The following is a 19,084-nucleotide window of genomic DNA, read 5'->3' on the forward strand; positions in this document are numbered from 1 at the left end:
AGGTAGTTGCAGTAAATGTTGAGTCTGCTGGCAGTTGACGAGGTATCAATGGTGATCAAGGGAGTATAAGACGAGTTGGTGGTCAAAGTTGTCTTTGGTATGACCAGTGCTAGCCCTATTGATCTGTATTCTATTTATGAAAATTTTATGCGCCAACAGCAAGTAGCGAGTTGACAGTGTCCACAATGGTCTCCTCCAGCTTTCGATATTCCAGTCCCAGCACCTCCTTGCTGCGCGAGTTGTCATAGCCGTACACGTCCTCGGGCAATTTGGTATCAAACTTTTCAGGAAGCTTGTCCGCAAACTGTGGGAATTTATCTTTGATGATCTGGGCGATCTCGCCGTTGGTCATGTACCCGGCAGTGACGAAGAACCGCTTTCCGCCAGCTGCTGGTGTCTCCATGGCTTTGACGTGTGCAAGGGCGACGTCCCGTACGTCCACCCACAGGTAGACGCCTGATGGTGGGAGCCCGTCTTTGAATTTTCCCTGAATCATATCTCGGATGCGCGCATTCGAGGTATTGATGGCATCAAGCGAGTTCAGGTAGTGAACGACAGGACCAAACACCAGAGGTGGGTTGATCGTGGCGATGTCAAAGTTCGGCTTCTCCTTCTCCACAAACTCCCAAGCCGCCTTCTCAGCAAAGGTTTTGCTCGCCCGGTACGCGTCGGTGGGGCTGTTCACGGCTTCTTCTTCAGTAATCGGGTTCCAACTGGCTTCTGAGTAAACCTTTTCATGTTTGTTCAAGTTGAGGATTGCAGCAAATGATGAGGTGATAACAATCCTCTTAACGGTCGGAGCGAACTTCTTGACAGCTTTCAAGATACTCGTCGTGCCGTTCACGGCGGGATCGATCAGATCCTTCTTGGGGTCGGTAACATTGAAATGGAATGGCGATGCGGTATGCAGGACAGCCTCAAAGGGCGGATCAGACTTGACAGCCTCGTCAAAGGCCCCCTCCTCGGAAATATCCTTCACAATGACATAGCTGAGTTGGCTAGAGGGAGTGCCAGAATGATTCTGCAGGATTTTCTGCCCCTTTTCGTCCGACCGGACGGTGAAAACGACACTGTGGCCTCGCCTCACAAGCTCATCCACGATGTGGGCGGCGATAAAGCCAGAACCACCTGTGAGAAGGACCCTCATGTTTGATGCGCGGGTGGAATAGTAATATCAAAAACGGATGGCGACAATATGGCTTGGGACGATGATGAGAACCCTAGATTTTGCGTTGGCAGCTCAATTCAGGCTGGTCCCCTTATATATGTAAAGCAGTTCAATGGCCCAACGGGCCGGGAAAGCCCCGCGATGATTCCGTCGAGATTTCTAGATACCGTGGAGATATGGCGTCTTCACGTCACTTTATCTGCGTGGCGTGCTGGGACCCTGAGCTCATTCGCGGATTGGGCCATTGTCCATTGCAATCATGCTGGCTGCGATTGTGGCCTCAACTCCGTTAAAGCCGGTATACGATAATGTTTAGGCTGATTTGACAAATCCACTGCCGTGGATTTGGGGATATCTCTCACCGAGTTACGCTGCGCGACCCCTAACTGGCGATTTTCGGGCCATCAGCATGCGCCACCAAGCGGACCATCTCCGCATTGATGGCCAGCAGGACGGACGTAGTTGTACGGCACTTTATTGCGCGGACGGGCGACGGCCGCAGGTTAGGCGCAAATGGGATAGGCAATCTACAATGTTGTAAACGGTCGGAGCGTTGGTGTTGGTGCCCATTAAAAAGCCTCATCGCCGGAAGTTTCACATAATTATTATTATCGCACCCGCCACTTTCATGCGCCACATCGAAGTGTACTATGCGATAAGGCTGCCACCCTCGATCTTCGACACAACCTATACGATACACGTTCCAACTACTCCATCAAGTTCCTCTTATCATGGGTAACGATGGAGGCAGGTGAGTCGCAGTCTCGGTTCATAGGCACTTTCTTTTGCTAATTGTTGCCAGCATCCCGACGCGACGTGAATTGGTCAAAGAGGCTGCTCGAAATCCCACGTCGACCGAGTTGAAAGACAAGCAGAAGGAACATCTTGCCCACCGCTGGTCCACATGCCCTGTATCTCACAAACCACTGACGAAACCCGTTGTCTCCGACTATGCCGGAGACCTGTACAATAAAGATGCCATTATTCAGTTTCTCTTACCGGCCGAAGTGAGCTCGGTTGACAAGGACGAATACGAGAAATTTATCCAAGGACGTATCAAGTCGCTCAAGGATGTCGTCGAAGTGTTATTTGAGGAAGAGCAGGACGAGAAGACAAAGAGCACCCGATGGATTTGCCCTATTACCCAGAAAGAACTGGGGCCCAGTGTGAAAGCAGTCCACCTCGTTCCCTGTGGCCACGCTTTCTCGCAGGAAGCCATTAACGAAATGAAGAGCGACGGCAAATGCGTGCAATGCGGAGTCGCTTATGATCCACGTGATGTTGTTCCCATACTTCCAAGCACCGAAAAAGACAAGGCTTTTGTGATTGAACGGATAAATATTTTGAAGTCACTGGGCTTGACACACTCATTGAAGAAAGCCAGCGGTGGTAAGAAGCGCAAGGCAAATGGTGACACCAAGGTGGAAGCCGAGGGCGGAACGCGGGCGGAAGGGAACGACGACCCTGTCAATGGAGAGAGCAAACCCAAGCCGGCTGATGTTCCTCGGTCCTCCACGCCACAGTCTGGCACATCCACCCCACAAGGAATCAAGAACGCTGCAACTGCCAGCTTAACCGCTCGGGTGCTTGAAGAAGAAGCCGCACGGAAAAAGCGACGGCAACAGAATGATAACATCAGTTCCTTGTATACCAAGAAATCAGATGACAGCACGAGAAGAAATGGCGATTTCATGACTAGAGGCTTCTCCATTCCTGCCAATGCACGACATAAATGAAGCAGGGCGTTAAGGATGCCTTGACTATTCCCGCTGGTTGAGGGGCCGTGGCGACTGATGACCTGCTAAGGTCGAAGAAGCCTAGTGAACGATGTTGGTTGATGGTTGCGCCGAGACAATCAAGTCTAGAATGAGCTACAGACTCTGGTGCACTCGGAGGAACAAGTCTCAAACCCACGGCACGAGACACACCTCTTTGACTCGCCGAAACAACACGTCCCTGACCGAGAGGGACAGTGTTGCTCGATGCGAATGCGGCCGCTCCTCCTGATATCATCAACATCAGGCATACAACGTTATGCTGCTGATAGCTCAGATGTTCTCCTTTTCGACTGGTTCCAACCTCTACATCAGGCAGTTCGTCGTCTTATCGTCCTCTGTCCACTTGCTCAACAGTCTCGTATTGTTACCGGACATTCGAGCCACTTTGGGAAGTATGATGAGTCCAAACCAAGCTCAGAGTGCCAATATCCCTCGTCCCAAGCCCGACTCCGGTTGATGGACACCGACAATACATTAGCCAACCTTTCTTCGATGCCGGTGGCTGGATGTTGGCTATCAAGCGTTTGGTCCGTGTTTGGACGATCTCCAAATGCATATGTGTTTCACGGTCCTGGGCAAGCGTGTTTTACCCTTTGAACCCAAGGGCAATGCCCGCAGGAATCTCATCCTTGGTCTCACACAGAGTCTACCAAAGCGTCCTAGGTCCGTCCGCCTTCATCAAGCCAAGTCGACGGGCTGGGGCCAGTTACGGCGCACCGGACATGTTGGCACTTCGCTAGCCGCGGGTCACGATGTCCGGTCGTAGAGACGGCAATGTCTCAGCGCTTTATCTCACCTAGCTGCTCAAAGGGCTCCCCGAATGCCCTGGTGCCGTACTGAATGCTCGGAAGTTACTTTGTCGATTACAGATTGGGTTGGCCATTGAACTGAGAGTATTGCTGAATATGAATCCTCTTGAGGTAATGATTCTCCCATTACCTCCTATGGTATCGACCATATTTTTTCTGCAGCCTATATGGGTACTCGCTATCCTTACAAGTTGAAAGTTCCTAAGCGAGCAGCGGTGTATTTTGTTCCATTCTGTAGCCCGGATCACTGATGTATACATGTGCGGAAGGTGACTCCTGATAACTACATTGTTCAATACTTGTAAGCATCGTGTCTCGGCTCAGCCTTGTTCGGCGGGTCACGAATGCCGGCGAGCGCGGCTGCACGGCGCGTATGCTCCGCCGTTTATCCAGCCTTGGCAAAGATTTGCCAATGCATTCAATGTTGTCGGGGAGTGCTGCGGCAGCACCAGGTAGTTCACGAAGCAGGGAATCTTTCTTCTGGTGATCCTGCCTACCAGCTTCAAAGGCGTGCTGTCATCAACCAGCCTGGTCTCAGCTGGTCTGACTTTGCAGCCATGACCGCTGCGCGCCTTTCGCCGGCGGCGAGCCTGCTGCGCAACTCGAAGCTGTTCGCGCTTCCACCTCCGGTATCTCTGCCGCCTACTGAACCCTCATCCGAACCCATTGCGTTTTCGGATACAGCTACCACTCCCTATCCCTTGAGAGCAGCCTTAGAGACTCCGAAGAGTTCCTTACAGAGGGGTGACTGGGGGTTGAAGCGGTCGCTGCCCGTGGAGACGACCACCAAAACTGGAACACCGACTGTCAGAATACAAGGTGGAATCGATACTCGTGAACACATTGCGGACTTTGAGTCTGCTGCTGACCATGTCATGACTTTGCGGAAATTCCAAGAACTCAATTTGCGGCTGACTTTGCCCGCCGCCAAAGACAAGCGCTCAAGTTCTCGAACAAGTGTTTTCCATCATGAAGTCGATCATACCGCCGCCCAACCTGCTCCAGCTCTCGATAAAAAATACGCTCCTTCTTCCTGGTTGCACATGAGCGAGTCTGAGCGTATAGCACAGCTGCCGAAGCATCTGAGAGATAAACTGCAGGAAATAGCGAAAGCGAAACCGGCACCATCACAATCCGAAGCCACACCTCCTAGCCAACCAGCCTCTAGCATTCCAGCATCATCCCACTTTGCCCAAGAGACCAGGCGATGGAGGTACTCTGGACCGTATCTTGCAGGATTGAACGGAATGGAATTTGAAAATTTCTTGAAGAAGATCAATCGGGAAAAGAGAGCAGAGTTCAGGGAATATGTCAGGAAGCACTTGAACCGACAGCGAGCAGAAGAACAGCGTGCGGCAGCACTGGAAGAAGGTCGAACAGCGACAACCGACGTGGCAGAGGCCACCGAAGAGGATGTTACAGCATATCTACGGCATCTGCGTTCAGAACCAGGCAAATTCGGTCCACTCATTGCCGAATTCTTTGACTTGGCTGATGGCCCGCGGCCACCTTCTCAAACAACGGACCCATGGTCCTATGGCCGAGACACGATATCTGCAGACCCTTACCGAGAATCAGGGCCGCCTCGAACACACCCCTCGGCCGGGTTGTCTTACATGAGTTCGGAGATGTTCTCGCAGAATGATATCATGGTAGGCCCAAGAGATACGAGGCCTCCAGTGCCGGCGCGACTCCTCAAATCCATTCCTACCACCCACAACAGAAACGTGCCATTTGTGGGTGTGGCAGGATTCGTCGTGCCGCAGCCCACCCATACCTCCCTCACGGACTACAACTGGAAGTGGGAACCTGTCAAGGACGGTCCTAAAATGGTTGTCGCTCCCACAGCGGCTACCGTTTCGCAAGTTGGCAAGGCCGAGATCCAGACCAGACTCCTGCCAACCTGGCATTTAGAGGACGACGTTCCGGTCAATAGCGCGGAGAGGAGACCTAAGGACGACCACATCGGGACAAACAGGCGCACTAGTGGGCAACTCCCACGTGTTGACAGAAATGCCGCGAGACGTCGTTACTCGAGCTCCAGGCCAGCTCCTGAGCCGAGTCAGGACATCAGCGAAGAGATTGACGCGATGATTCGTGCGGCATCTTCCAATCCTTTGAAGAAGAAGATATAAGTGTATCATCTGTATCGAATAGTAATTGGCACAAATTCCAGCTCACTTGCTTATCTATTTCTGCTATAACATTGTTTCCTGTCATCCAATACAAGGCATTTCAAGTAGGTCTGGATACAGGGCAGCCAAAATTGTCCTTGAGAGCGCGTACCTACTCCAACATGGTCGTGTACTGGCAGGGAAGGCGTCAAGAAAATATGGTCACGTGATTGTAGTTGATTATCTAATCACTTGGCGCACAGTGCGCCCTTGCCAAGACTTCGTGTGGAAAATTGACCCTAAACGACCACATCTAAAGTCGTGGGTGTGCGCACTTCCATCTTCACGAACCCTCGTCTCGACTTCCCACCTCCTCGATCACCCGGTTTTTCGTCCAGCAGCACATACCGTCAAGATGGGTCGCGTTCGCACGAAGGTCAGTAGTAGTCTCGACCTCCCGAGCGAGCAACCAGAGTCTCCGGGGGGTCTTTAACAGAAAGCTAACTTGTCGCAAACCAGACCGTCAAGAAGTCGGCCAAGGTCATCATTGAGCGATACTACCCCAAGCTCACTCTCGACTTTGAGACCAACAAGAGAATCTGCGATGAAATTGCCATCATCGCCTCGAAGCGTCTTCGCAACAAGGTGTGTACTTCCCAGAGAGCGACGAATGTCTGTTGGTATACCCTGTGGCTAATTGTTGCTGTTTAGATCGCCGGCTACACCACCCACTTGATGAAGCGCATCCAACGTGGCCCCGTCCGCGGCATCTCGTTCAAGCTGCAGGAAGAGGAGCGTGAGCGGAAGGATCAATACGTGCCCGAGATCTCGGCCCTGGACTTCACCCAGAACACGGAAAGCGGCCAGCTCGATGTCGACGCCGACACCAAGGACCTGCTGAAGAGCATGGGCTTCGATTCCATCCCTGTCAATGTCATCCCGATTGCCCAGCAGGCTCCTCAGGACCGAGGTGGTCGCAGAGTCTTTGGCACCGATAGACCCGGTCGCCGAGACTAAACTGCTTCTGTCTCCCCGTGCCTTGCATCTTTTCCATCGAATCACAACGGAGTCTTTGACGGAAGAGAAAAAAAGGCTGAGCTTCGTGGATTGTGGAGCGGAATGCAGTGGAATGGCGCCATTTATCAACTCACTCAATAGAAAGGAGTGTGTTTGGTAAAGGGTACTTGCTGGAAAGGTGGACTGGACTGGACTGGACGAATCCATTGTCTACGTCCACGACATACCTTACGCTTGAGCATGTTGCTGTCCACGGGTGAGCAAAAAAGCCTACCGGAACAAATAGCAAACTGGTCGGAGGGGGCCAGGGTTCATTCGTCGCTTTGCGGCGTTAACTCGAGGTCGTCCAGCCATCTGGCCTGCAAGACACGCCAAGAAACAAAATTCCACAATCAAAGGTGTCGCCTAGTCCTCAAGGGGACGAAGCTTGATTGCCAAACCTCTTTTGTTTTCCCTTTGTAGATCTTGACTGTTTGCGAGTGCTAGTAGTTTCGGCCATTGTGCACTTTTGACGCTTCAAGTTGTAGCACTATCAGCGGATCCCTAGCACGCAACCGCGAGGTATCAGGACATCTATTGCCATCCTAGTTGGCAACGCAAGGTGAGTTTACATGTAGTTGTACGTCCTGCTCGAAGTTGCGGGAAGCATTGCGTTCGAACAGACAAAACTAGACTGCCAGAGTTGAGACAATATGCGAGAAACCAAGAGAGAATCATGAACCATGCATAAAGATATTTCCATTTGTACTTCAAGTACCACCACCTCGAGTACTACCTAGGTAGTCGAGACAGCAAGGAGGCGACCTCAAGTTGGCCACACGCATCATGTGTTTCAATCCATACAATAATATAAGCAAGCCCTAAACGCCACCGCCATGCCTATACTTATTAGGCCCTGTTGAATTCCTTTACCAATGCCCAGTAATCCGACATTCAACTATGGTCGAAAAAGGTCCCGGTCTCAACTCAATCAGCCTTGCCATTGGTCATACCCAACAACCCTTCCTTTTCATCCAGATGGAAATACCCACTTCCACTCTTGCCAAAGTTCTTCTTGAGCGACGTGCCGTTCTTCAAGACGTAGAGGAGCGCGACAACAGTAAGGATGAGAACCCCAAAGGACAAGTAGGGATGGTAGGTGCCAAAGTTGCGGATCCGGAACAAAATGTTTTCAAAGGTGCCGATGGTCGACTTGGGCGTCAACTTCGGGGGATTGGCCACGATTCGAGACAAGGTCTCGAGGATCGAAGTGCGCGAAGGCATAATGTATGCTCCGGAATCGGTGACGTCCCAATACCGACGGTTCTGCAGAGAATTGTGGGTCAGCTTGTGTCCATTCCATCGTCCTTCGCATTGCAAACAGCGCAAGAAAAACTTACATCTTCATCATTGATAATCACCCTTTCGCCCTTGGAAATGTCCACTCCATACGTCGACCGCAACCAGCGCTCCCAGAAGACGCCGTCGACCCAGGCAAAGGCGACGCCTTTGCGGAAGTTCTCCTCGGTAATACTGATAACAAAGCTCTTTGCCTGCCGCAATGCTCGCTGGTCGTTGCGGTCTTCGGCTTCCTCGATCCGTAGTTGTTTGGAATCGCGGAGTTCTTGTCGTTCGAGCTGGAAGGCCTGGGTTTGCTTGTCCATCCATTCCAAAGCTGCGTTCTTCAACTCGCGTCTCGATTGCATAAACTCGTCTGGGCGTTCTCGTGACAGTATACCCAGCACCACATACTTTCCAGTCATGATTTCTTTGGCGTTGGCTGCGGTCAATTCAGGAACGATAGGTAACCAGACAGATTGCATCCAGGTCAGAACCTTGCGGAAATCCCGCATGTCCTTGGGCGCCAGAGCGTTGTAGTAGGTTGGTCGTCCATCTCGAGAAACCAGGAGTCGAGGCCATGTGGAGATCTTGAATCGGTTTGCCAGGATCTGAGAGTCTGTCTTGACAATCTTGGCGTGTCCAATCAGACTCAATGTCAATCGGTCCAGAGCGGCAAAGTCTTCGGAGGTGGTCGCGTCGTCGAAGAAGTAGACGAAAATGACCTCCTCTGTCTCCTCCATTTCCTTAAATGCAGCAGCATCGACGTACTTGACATCGCTATCCAACGCCTTATTGGCGAAGGACAAGAGGTCGCCCAGTCCTCGGAGGCCCTGGTACTCGACACGCTCACCACCCCGGAAGAAGTAGATGGTAGGGTAAGCGGACACCTTTGCATCTTTGCAAAGTCGAGGGGATTGTTCACAGTTGACCTCTCCAACATTGAGCTTGCCTTCCATCTCTTTGGCCATCTCTGCCCAAGTAGGTGCAAGATGCTGGCAGTGCGAACACCAGGGGACATAAAACTTGACAAACCATGGATCCTGAGACGTAGTGACAAGCTTCTGAAAGGACTCGGGAGTCAAGGGAACGGACATTCCTTTCGGGTTCGGTGGAGGACCAGTCTTTGCGTTCTTCGGCCTTCCCAGCTTCGCAGTCTCCGAGGCCAGCATGGCCGATGTTGTTTCGGTTGAAACATCGGCAGCTTCCTTATTCTGCTTCTCACCTGCAGCGACCCCAGCGGCGGTATCTTTATCCTTTGCCAGAGGTTTCTCCGGCGTCGCGGCACGATCAATACCTTTTGCACCGGGCTTGGGCACTTTGACTCCCTGTCTCGGACGCGAACCCGGCTTGATTTGTTCCAACTTCTCCTCGACATAATTGCTGAGGGCTTCCATTGTTTTCTCGCCCTTGTACCGCTCCAAGACTTCACCATCTTTGAACAGCAAGAAAGTAGGCCATCCTTTTATGTCGTATTTCGCGCAGACATCGCCATAGGCGATACAGTTGACCGAAGCGAAATGGAAGTTGTAATAGCCGTGAAAGCTGTTGGGCGACGACAGGTCCGGTTGGCCTCCCTTGGTGCGCCCTTGAAGGGGATCTGAGGTCACATAAAACTCATATAACGTTTGCCAAAGAGGCGCGATGGCCTTGCAATGTCCACAATATGGCGAATAGAATTTAACCCACCTGCGAGTCAGTCAGTAATAGTTCCATCCGGGTTGTAGGTCACTGCAATCTTCTTACCAATAACCATCTTTTGTTGTCTCCTCGAACTTGTCGCCCTCGATATCTTTCATCGGCGGCACTTTGATGCCATTGAAAACAGTGTAATCCGTGCCCTCTCCTCCCTCGGCTGGTGATTCCCCTGAGAGCGCCTCATCAGAGATGACCGTTCCAGCCTTCTTTTCCGAACCCGGCGGGGCGGCGCTTGTGATTGTGCAGATGCCGGCAAGCACCCACGCCAGGAGTGCTGGCCTCATTGTGATATTTGACCAGCCGCTGCTGGCTCCGAGGCGACGTGAAAATGTCTCGAGGATCGAAAAGGTGTCGCAAAATAGAGTCCCGGGGGGATAAGTGTCCGCTCCGTATGCACGGAAACGGAAGAGAAAACGGCTTCTGGACCGAGTTGACGAGGTATTCACACCTGTCGCCAAGGTCACCCGAGAAGGATATATGTTCAAGTTTTGCAGTGGCCAGATTGAGCGGATGGCATGGCAAAAAGACCCAGTCGATGTAGTCGGCGTTCAGGGACAGGGACAGGATCCGCGTGTAGGTGGCCAGGCTGCAGATGCGCCATGCCTTACCAGTACTAACCGCTAATGTCTGGCCGCAGCCACAATTTCTTGCTGCTATAGAGAGCCAGAGTACGGCTGATCACGCAGCAGATAGCGTTGGTACGGCGGAGCAGATGCAACTCCTGCCACACGGTGATGCAATTGCGACCATGCGCCATCGCCTGGGGCCTTGAGCGCCTGGAAGCAGTGCGTGCTGCAAAGCCCGCTATCGCCTCACCTGCCACTGCACTCTTGCTGCTCTCGTCCTCCGCTTCCCCAGACAACTGCCCCTATAACATCTTATCTTCCTGCGATATCGACCACCACAACCATACACGACCGGAGACACTTGTTTCCGTCGTTTTAAGAGTACATCCCTTCTACACCCACAGTACCTACTCTCCCAATCCGTCACCATGAAAGCCCTCGCCCTCATCGTCTCTCTCTTCGCCGCTACCGCCGTCTCAGCACGATCATTGTTCAAAACCGATCAAAATGCTCTTGTGGACGATCCCAAGTTCCCTGTTCCTGGAAAGAACCCATTGAACGTGAGACAGATACTACGTTCCATCTATACCTATATACGCAATACTTACAGTATCGCAGTTCTGTGCGGACCCCGCCGACTATATCCTCGACATTGACTACGTTGACCTGTCACCCAACCCACCTGTTCCGTATGTGGACTCTGCGTACTAGCACTCTGTCCGGGGCCAAACTGACGTAAAAACTGCAGCGGCGAGAAATTGACCATCACCGCCAACGGCACCTTTTCGCAAACGATCGAACCTGGTGCCACCGTCTTCCTACAAGTCAAATATGGGTTGATCACCCTCATCAAGCAAGAGGCGGATCTCTGCGACAATCTGCCCAAGATCGACCTGAGCTGTCCAATCGATAAAGGTGTCATGACGTTGAAGAAGGAGGTTGACATTCCCAAGCAAGTTGTGAGTAGTAACCGGCATCTTCACAAGGAGAGAGACATCTGACAAACTTGACCATCTAGCCGCCGGGGAAGTACACCGTTCTTGCCGACGTCAACACTGTGGACAAGGAGAAGATTACGTGCATGGAAAGTACCATCTTTTTCACGAAGCAGTGATGTCATGGGACCCAGTCCTGCACAATCCATGCGATTTGATGCGATGCGAAGGGGTCTTCAGAATGATGTTGGTCCACCAATGTGCGGTGCATTGACACCATTTTCTCATTGATGTCTGTTCAACCTGTGAAATGAGTGTCCGGGTTCGAGTTGAGGCCTTCGAATGCTAGTCAAGGCGTTCTGATCGGACAAACGAAGTCAGGCCCGAGAGTGAGAGCGGATTGGGGCTTGGATGACTTATCGGTCTTCAGCATTGCGTGTTCCAATTGACTTGTTTAGCATGCTCTACAGTTAATTCCATGACTGTTTCCACATACTAGTATGCCCTCGTCATTGTACTCCCATAGCAAACCTTTGCCTACGAATATGCTACGGTGGCTCTTGTAAATGTGGCATTACTTATATATTGTACGAGTATCTTCCTTCGCCTTCGCTGCGACTTGAACCGGCGCCGTCTGACTGTACCAATAGTGGTGGGAACGTTATCTTCAGACCATCTACCATCTTCAAGCGACTCGACTTGGACAGAAGATACACGCTTGATTTGACAGGGGGAAGTTCGGTTCATGGACTTGTAGTCCGTCCCTGTCCATGTGCCCCTTAAGCAGTCGCAAAGTTCAGCGCACCACTCTTAACCCGCAGCGTCTTACCAAAGAACTGCAGGAAGAGGATGAACAGAAAAGCACCCGCACAGATCCCAGCCTGGATGCCAAAGCTGGTTTTCGTGCCCTGAGCTTCGGCCCAAGTGACCTGAAAATAAGAAATGATAAAACCACCAGTGGTGCGGCAGAAGTTGACCCAAGCGGCAGTCTCGCCCGAAGCCTCAGGGTAGGAGTCGAGATTGTAGGCGTTAAGAGCAACGGTGGTGATCATAATACCATAAACATAGAGGCCCCAGAACAGCGAGGTGACCATATAATGGTAGCCGTCTTCGAGACAAAAGCCCAGCCCGACCAGTCCAGCGAGCATAAAGGGCGTCGACACCCAGATGGCGCGCAGACGCACCTCGGGCTCGAAATGCCCGTCGTGCCGTCGAATGTAGCTCGTCGCCAGGTAGTCGTGCAGCCAGTGGCCTGTGACCTCGCCTAGTAGCGCGGCCACGACGGGCGTGAAGTAGAAGTATCCGATTTGTTTGGGGCCGAAGTTGTACAATGGTGTGAGGAAGATGGATAGAGTCGTGTTGATCCCCACAACCCAGGCAAATGTCAAGAGGTAGTAGAAACATGATAGGAAAACTGTCGGTTTGAGTATGACTTTGACGGGGCGCATCACCGCTTGTCCGAACGTGTTGCGCAGATGTCGTGATCGATATTGCGAGATCCCCAGAAGGCGCGTCAGCTTGTTACCCCGAGGCGGTTGGGAGGATGGCGGGATCCGGCGGTCGTAGTATGTTTCTTCGACGAACAGGATCGTCAAGACGAGACATAGTGACGTCTGAAGTTTGGGCAAGTTAGTACTTAAGGTTATGCATATGCATTTGGGAGTACTGCTCTGCTCTGCTTACCTCTGCGACGTAAACCCAGAATGGAACCTGCCATGGCTGCGTGCTGATGATAAAGGCTGCAAAGAGGGGGCCGAAGTAGGGAGACAAGATGATAAAAGCGGCCCAGATGTTGATCTTCCGTGCTCTTTCGTGGAAATAGAACATGTCGTAGATGAACATCAACCCTCCACCCTGAGCAACCGTGCTGAAGAAGCCGTTCAAGATCCGAGCCGCCATAAAAGACTCAAACGTCTTGGCCGCGGCGCACCAGATAGCAGTCGCCGTTGCCAGGATGAGGAAGTAGAATAGCACGGGAAGACGGCCAAAGTAAGCCGACAGAGCGACGACAATAACACCACCTGCACCCAACATGAAGACATTGCCAACCTGCGAGTGATTGACATGGTCGGGCGTCATGTTCCAGACGGTGGCTTGAGGGAGCAAGGTGACCGCTCCGGTGGCACTGCCGTAGTCGGGCAGAAAGGCGGCCATGGAAATGATGATGAGGATGACATGTTTCTTGAAGTGACTCCAATTGAGGGGATCATGGGGATCGGACGACGGTTGAGGCAGAAGGATGGTGTGGCCGTCACGGGCGCGCTTGAGGTTGGCATGGTCCGGGTCGCTGGCATCAATCACGTATCCTTCGGCGTTCTTGAACTCGTGAAGATCGGTCACGTCTTCGACTGCGATGGGCGCGTCTCGTATCTCTTTGTCGTCCATCTTGCAGCCAGTGTTTGACGTCAGTAGCAGGGGAGGATTGTCTTGAGGAGCTGGTCCAAATAGCATGCCACCACCCAGAAGCCTGAAGGAGCAGAAAAGGAAGACACACTATCGCTGCGAAGCAGCGTCGATGGGATGGAATCCATTCTTGTATTTGTATTTTGTGGGGTACAACCCGATTCCAGGCCATTATCGGGATCAACATGTCAAGTCCCGGTAGATGACTAGTAGAACTCTGGCCAAAGGCAGTCGTGCTTCAGGACTGGTTCCCGAAGAGCCCGTCGGATAGTGACCCCAGAGTCGATGGCTCAAGCCTTTTGTTAGCCTATGTATCACGGGACAAGGCGCCAACGTGCATTGGTTCCAAGTGGCGGATCGCCTCGCCGGCAGCGAAGATGTGGCAGTCTTGTTTGGTGTCAACCAAACCCGTCAGTGCCACGTCTCTGGTTTTTCGCAAATCTAGCCGCTTATTGGATGCGAAGGAGCTTCGACCTCGGTTAGAGAATGTCGACCTCGTGGGACTTTCGTCGGTGAAGACAATATTGAAAAGGGCGGAATCGATGGTCTAGTGGAGAAAAGCCACTTCTCCGCTTGCAGAATTGGGAAGCTGGGGTAATTTGCCTCACCTTTGCATACTAGTCCACCAACGAGATCTGGGGAGAAGGTGGGCGATTTCCGACCACGCAGCAAGAGTCACGGCAATTCAACCACGAGTCTGGCGTAAGGTAGTCAAGCTTGTGCTTGTCTTTGCTTACCTGTGATAGACGCAATGCTGCCGCTCGACTGCCGCGGTGGGCCGATTATCCCACAAAGGTGGCAGCCTTGCTCTTACATTTATTTGTCCTTCAAAACGACGAACGGCACCTTTATCTAGGCGTCGTCTCAAGGCTGACACGGATGATTGACTCGGGTATCTGCAACCGCCTTTGGCTGGCTGCCTGATGCATCGGACGGCAAGACTATTGAAGGAAGAGGAAGAGCGATCGATCGCAGTGTTGGAGATCCTTGCACCCATGGCAGACACATGGGTATGCTCAAGGACCCGCCAACAGCAGGCGTTAGTCGAGCGGGGAGAGGTATTTCTGTAGGATTTTTTAGATTGGTCCAACGTTGAAAAACAACAGCCTCTGTGTTCGAAGTCGCTGCCGTACTGGCGCATTACAGCCTGCGAGGTAGAATGGAAAAGTTGTGAGCATGACTCAACTTTCGCACAAATTGAAAGCGCCTGGGTGCTTAAGACGGTTGAACATGCTTTCCCCAAATAGAATAAATGGGTGTAATCAGTCTTTCATTTGGTAGCCGCGGCGGTAGTCAACCAATTTCTGGAATCGTCGTCGTTATAAAATGATGAATGATCTCCTGACGAGTATAGTCTTTCATGCACGGATCAATCCGTTAAGCCAGAGTACGTATGATCGACTCTGAACGCAATTTCCAGGGAGTTGAAAAGAAGCCAGCCAGCCTTGTCCGAGTCGGCGAGAAACGAGGCCTGTAAGAACGGCAGATAAAGCCTACCCGAACTGGTTACCTTCCCAAGGCTTCCCTGCGCCTGCACGTGACTCAGCCTCGTTCCATAAGACCTCAATTAGAATGAAGATGATTGGTGCAACCGACCCTTCCTTTGCAAACACGATTATCGAATTGCGCTTCCGGCCATCTACTCCGCCTTACACAGCTTTCCAGAAACCAAAGCTCGTCGACGTCGACAAAGGAAGTTGATATTGTACAATCTTCGCGCAGCTCCAGCCATACCACTTTGACCATAACCTATACGTCTGGCCCAGAGGCAAACTCGCCATCCCGTCACAATGCCGTCTCAAGAATACTTCCAGTCATCCGGGCGCACGCCGCTGCGTGTGTACGGGCCGCAGCCGACATACAAGACCTACGTTTCACCTTACGGACCAAAGTATGTGCACTCGCTCTTCTCCCTGTTACTATTACGGCGAGGTTATTTTGTGACTATATCTATGGCCAAGTCTACGACATCAAGATTGTGGCTGTGGCCAGCAATCGTGTCGTCCTTGTGTGGGCTTGGGACTAATGCGGTATTTCTCACTTACAGGACGAAACATGTTCCCAACATCATGGGCCTGACTCCCGGCAAGATCTTCCGCTACAGCGCCATCGCATCCGGCTACGGCGTTGCTGCTGGCGTCTTCGTGCTTTTCTTCTTCGGCGATATCCCTCGTGTTCGCAAAGACATCTTACAGAAACTTCCGGTTTTTGGCGACTACTTCGTCCGCGAAATTCCGCCCGAGGACAACCCGTTCTAGACAAGATGAGGTAGATGTGGAATATTGTGTGGAGGAACGTTTGCCGGACAGCCGGAGATTCGTGGCATTGAGGTGTAGATCTGGGCAGAGCGGACCGGACTTTACATACATACTACCACAGCTGGGTGGTGGGCGAATCGTGGAAGTAAGAATACACTTGGTGGTATGGAACCGATGACATGGCTATGAGACATTCATCCATGCCACCACCCTGATAAAATCAACGAAGAGCGTTTTTTCTGTGGCTTTGCTCGTTCATTATTTGAGTAACCGGATACATTGCTGCGTCGACTCTGAATGCCGGCAGCACAAGTGAAACGCGAGTGATATATCAGTGGCTATTCTACTACACTGGCAGTGCAATGGCCCGACGAGAACACATTTCACACGTTGAACACGTCGAGTCGAGCAGGGTCCAGATGTTTCGTTAACAGACTCAAAATTGTGACCCATTCCAAGTGAATTGATGGAAGAAGTATACATCATCTATACCCTATCACCGCGCTCAAAGTACACCCACTGCCCAGGCGGGCTTTGTTCCTCAAGCTCTTCCCACCTGTAAATTCAAGTTAGCATTGACCAGCAAGATCACGAAGAGCACTGGGATGGGATCAACGAACACTTTATGCCGTAGCATTTCATCGACAAGCGCAAGCTCGCCCTCTGCAACCTGCACAACCTCTTCAATCAGACCAGCACCGATCTTCTTCTCGATTTCCTCAACCCTAAAGGGCGCTGTTAGTTGGGACCAATTTACACCAAAGATCTTGTCAACGTACTGGGCCCTGGTCAAGGGTGGCTCGACCTCGAGATCCTCCACTTCCGGCACTCGTCCTTCCTTGTCTTCTTTGTCGACGACCTCGACCTCTTTTCGAATGGCAGCGGCCTTCCTCTCGGCTTGAATCTTGCTGTTCGAACCCTCAGGCAGGGAATCCTGCCTCGACACCTGGCCGTCCCACACATCCACTTTGTCCACATGTAGTTTTTCGCTCGTCAGCGTGCCGTCGTCGTGCATGAGTTTACTGTATGCGGCCGGGTTGGCGTCGATTTGCTTGCGCACTCGTTCCATCCATTGTTCGTAGCCCTCGGGTTTGACTGCCTCCACAACCTCCAGCCGCTGTTTGGTGAGCGCTTCTGTTGCCTGTCGGTACACTGATGTCTTGGGTAGCGCTTTCAGTCTCTTCAGGGTTTCGCGGTATGTGTAAATGAGTGCAGGGCGAGGCGACGGGTGTGTGCTTAGACCGGTCAGGCCGGTCGGGGTGTGTGGTTCGAGGTATTTGGATGCCGACTTCACAGTCGCAAAAAGCCGTGATGTGGCCCGCATCTTGGGGAGTCTGGCTTATCGAGAGAGGAGCGTGAACCGGGGTTTCTCAGGATGGTCCACGGGAAGCGTGTGATCCTCAACCGGCTGTACTACACTTGAGTGTTTCTTTGACTCTAGTTGTAGGAGCTTGAATGCGCTCCTGTCCGTCGAATCATATGTCTTGCTTACGTCGCCCGCCCACTGGCTTGGCATAGGCATGCGCCGCTTTTACTTCGCTATGAGCATGGTGGAGAGGAGTTCCAGCCTCATCTACAGTGTACAATACACTACCTATTATTAGTACTACAGTAAGAGTTGGAGGATTGCTACACCCGTCTTCATGGCCTTATGGGGCTTGAAGCTCTCACAAACTTCATCGGCCTTCGATAGTTCCCAGAGCAGATTACGACTTGATGTCCCAATTATCAATATTATCTCCATGAGGACTATCTTGCTGCGAGCAAACGTAATGTTCACGTGCGAGCGATCGATTCAGTATCAATGGGCCCTTCATCAAATCCAGCATATGCAGCCCTTCCAGTACCTGCTGGTTGTCAGAATATGGTGGTTTTGGCTCATGTCCACACCATTAAGCCATTGACACAGTGATGGAAACGGGCGATTGATTTATGTGTCTCGAGACAACCCGTCTGCAGCTGTAACATAAAGTTCGGGAAGTTCTCGACCTTCAGCAGCCCGTTTGTTTGAGGGTAAAGTCGGTGATGTAAAATATACTCGGAGCGCCAATTTGAGTATGAGCAGCAATGTGTCACATTGGACAGCTGATGCTCAAAGCGGGTGGAAACGTCCTCATGAAACAGCAAATCGCACAAGTGAATAGCCTGAAGCTCATAGCTGTACCGACTTTCCCAGACTCCAGAGACAGCAAAACGAAATATGCATCTCGACAGGGTCTATTCTCCAAAGAGCCTTCTCACCCTCCTCAACACGCTATCTTTCTCTGGATCATAAGGATGGTCTTTGCTGGGAATCTCGAGAACGGCAGGAAATGGATCGCGGAACCGGTCCACGGTGTCTCTAATCTGCTCGGCAATCTGTATATCATATCAGTCTCGTCCTCTTCATACTGCCTCTGCTAATCCAAGAATGCCCATACATGTTGGTTTATGAGGACAATGCCAATATCTTTGCGCTCTTTCGTGAAACTGTTGAAGGCCTTCTCTATTTCCGCCTTCTCCGTCCGTGAATCGCACACAAGGAAGTTCTTCTGCGAGTCAGGGGGATCCGTAACATGGCCGACGCCCGCGAGAAGAAGGCCGGTCACCGAACTGTCAAGTGTGGTCAGTTTCGTCACAGTGATGTATGTAGTCCGGGTGAGTTACTCTTCGTCTCCGATGACAGCCAGAAATTGCCGGTCCTGTTTGCACACAATTAGCTTCGTCCTCCATCAATGGCGGGGCCGGTTTACCTTGTAGGCTGCTGCTGAGGTAGTCATCTTCAACACCCCGCGAAACCAACCCTCCGGAAGATATCAACCAAGTCTTCCAGCACGATTGGCAAAAGCAATGAGCAACCACACGTAAACGCCGGTCTGAAACCTGTCAGCTATTAAACAGTAAAGTCGGGCGACAAGGTGCAGTTGAATAGTAGTGACAGTGTCGTCAAGTTGAGCAGCTTCACTCAGAACCGCAACTGCATCATCTTATCTTATCGAGGGTTGATGCCTGATTGGCGCAGGTCATTGTTTACCCGCTGCG

General features: G+C 51.8%; 10 protein-coding genes across 10 annotated transcripts; 5 read left to right on the forward strand and 5 right to left on the reverse strand.

Moving 5' to 3' along the window:
- Window position 1: 1 nt before the first annotated feature.
- Window positions 2-1,752, reverse strand: HMPREF1120_06928 (dihydroflavonol-4-reductase). Its single transcript, XM_009161139.1, has one exon. It carries the CDS (start codon window positions 1,145-1,147, stop codon window positions 146-148), a length of 1,002 nt encoding a protein of 333 aa, XP_009159387.1. The 5' UTR covers window positions 1,148-1,752; the 3' UTR covers window positions 2-145.
- Window positions 1,753-1,899: 147 nt separating this feature from the next.
- Window positions 1,900-2,904, forward strand: HMPREF1120_06929 (uncharacterized protein; the record flags this gene model as incomplete). Its single annotated transcript, XM_009161140.1, has 2 exons — window positions 1,900-1,919; window positions 1,971-2,904. 2 exons carry the CDS (start codon window positions 1,900-1,902, stop codon window positions 2,902-2,904), a joined length of 954 nt encoding a protein of 317 aa, XP_009159388.1.
- A 1,408-nt stretch (window positions 2,905-4,312) lies between these two features.
- HMPREF1120_06930 (uncharacterized protein) lies at window positions 4,313-5,890 on the forward strand (the record flags this gene model as incomplete). The annotated part of the gene is made up of 1 exon (XM_009161141.1): window positions 4,313-5,890. The coding sequence occupies one exon, from the start codon at window positions 4,313-4,315 to the stop codon at window positions 5,888-5,890; it is 1,578 nt and encodes a 525-aa protein (XP_009159389.1).
- Window positions 5,891-6,284: 394 nt separating this feature from the next.
- On the forward strand, window positions 6,285-6,886 carry HMPREF1120_06931 (40S ribosomal protein S17; the record flags this gene model as incomplete). Its single annotated transcript, XM_009161142.1, has 3 exons — window positions 6,285-6,305; window positions 6,389-6,514; window positions 6,581-6,886. 3 exons carry the CDS (start codon window positions 6,285-6,287, stop codon window positions 6,884-6,886), a joined length of 453 nt encoding a protein of 150 aa, XP_009159390.1.
- A 720-nt stretch (window positions 6,887-7,606) lies between these two features.
- HMPREF1120_06932 (protein disulfide-isomerase) lies at window positions 7,607-10,498 on the reverse strand. The gene is made up of 3 exons (XM_009161143.1): window positions 9,950-10,498; window positions 8,266-9,892; window positions 7,607-8,191 (listed from the first exon to the last, which is right to left on the reverse strand). Exons 1-3 carry the CDS (start codon window positions 10,183-10,185, stop codon window positions 7,853-7,855), a joined length of 2,202 nt encoding a protein of 733 aa, XP_009159391.1. The 5' UTR covers window positions 10,186-10,498; the 3' UTR covers window positions 7,607-7,852.
- A 397-nt stretch (window positions 10,499-10,895) lies between these two features.
- On the forward strand, window positions 10,896-11,581 carry HMPREF1120_06933 (uncharacterized protein; the record flags this gene model as incomplete). Its single annotated transcript, XM_009161144.1, has 4 exons — window positions 10,896-11,027; window positions 11,086-11,156; window positions 11,216-11,426; window positions 11,486-11,581. 4 exons carry the CDS (start codon window positions 10,896-10,898, stop codon window positions 11,579-11,581), a joined length of 510 nt encoding a protein of 169 aa, XP_009159392.1.
- Window positions 11,582-11,956: 375 nt separating this feature from the next.
- Window positions 11,957-15,271, reverse strand: HMPREF1120_06934 (uncharacterized protein). Its single transcript, XM_009161145.1, has 2 exons — window positions 13,086-15,271; window positions 11,957-13,015 (listed from the first exon to the last, which is right to left on the reverse strand). Exons 1-2 carry the CDS (start codon window positions 13,851-13,853, stop codon window positions 12,182-12,184), a joined length of 1,602 nt encoding a protein of 533 aa, XP_009159393.1. The 5' UTR covers window positions 13,854-15,271; the 3' UTR covers window positions 11,957-12,181.
- A 324-nt stretch (window positions 15,272-15,595) lies between these two features.
- On the forward strand, window positions 15,596-16,063 carry HMPREF1120_06935 (uncharacterized protein; the record flags this gene model as incomplete). Its single annotated transcript, XM_009161146.1, has 2 exons — window positions 15,596-15,696; window positions 15,853-16,063. The coding sequence occupies 2 exons, from the start codon at window positions 15,596-15,598 to the stop codon at window positions 16,061-16,063; spliced, it is 312 nt and encodes a 103-aa protein (XP_009159394.1).
- Window positions 16,064-16,150: 87 nt separating this feature from the next.
- On the reverse strand, window positions 16,151-17,525 carry HMPREF1120_06936 (NADH dehydrogenase (ubiquinone) 1 alpha subcomplex 5). Its single transcript, XM_009161147.1, has 3 exons — window positions 16,843-17,525; window positions 16,684-16,788; window positions 16,151-16,619 (listed from the first exon to the last, which is right to left on the reverse strand). Exons 1-3 carry the CDS (start codon window positions 17,385-17,387, stop codon window positions 16,550-16,552), a joined length of 720 nt encoding a protein of 239 aa, XP_009159395.1. The 5' UTR covers window positions 17,388-17,525; the 3' UTR covers window positions 16,151-16,549.
- A 157-nt stretch (window positions 17,526-17,682) lies between these two features.
- On the reverse strand, window positions 17,683-19,012 carry HMPREF1120_06937 (V-type proton ATPase subunit F). Its single transcript, XM_009161148.1, has 4 exons — window positions 18,796-19,012; window positions 18,710-18,744; window positions 18,484-18,655; window positions 17,683-18,421 (listed from the first exon to the last, which is right to left on the reverse strand). The coding sequence occupies exons 1-4, from the start codon at window positions 18,820-18,822 to the stop codon at window positions 18,281-18,283; spliced, it is 375 nt and encodes a 124-aa protein (XP_009159396.1). The 5' UTR covers window positions 18,823-19,012; the 3' UTR covers window positions 17,683-18,280.
- Between the last annotated feature and the right edge of the window lie 72 nt (window positions 19,013-19,084).

Source organism: Exophiala dermatitidis, assembly GCF_000230625.1.
Source record: "Exophiala dermatitidis NIH/UT8656 unplaced genomic scaffold supercont1.6, whole genome shotgun sequence".
NCBI classification, from domain to species: domain Eukaryota; kingdom Fungi; phylum Ascomycota; class Eurotiomycetes; order Chaetothyriales; family Herpotrichiellaceae; genus Exophiala; species Exophiala dermatitidis.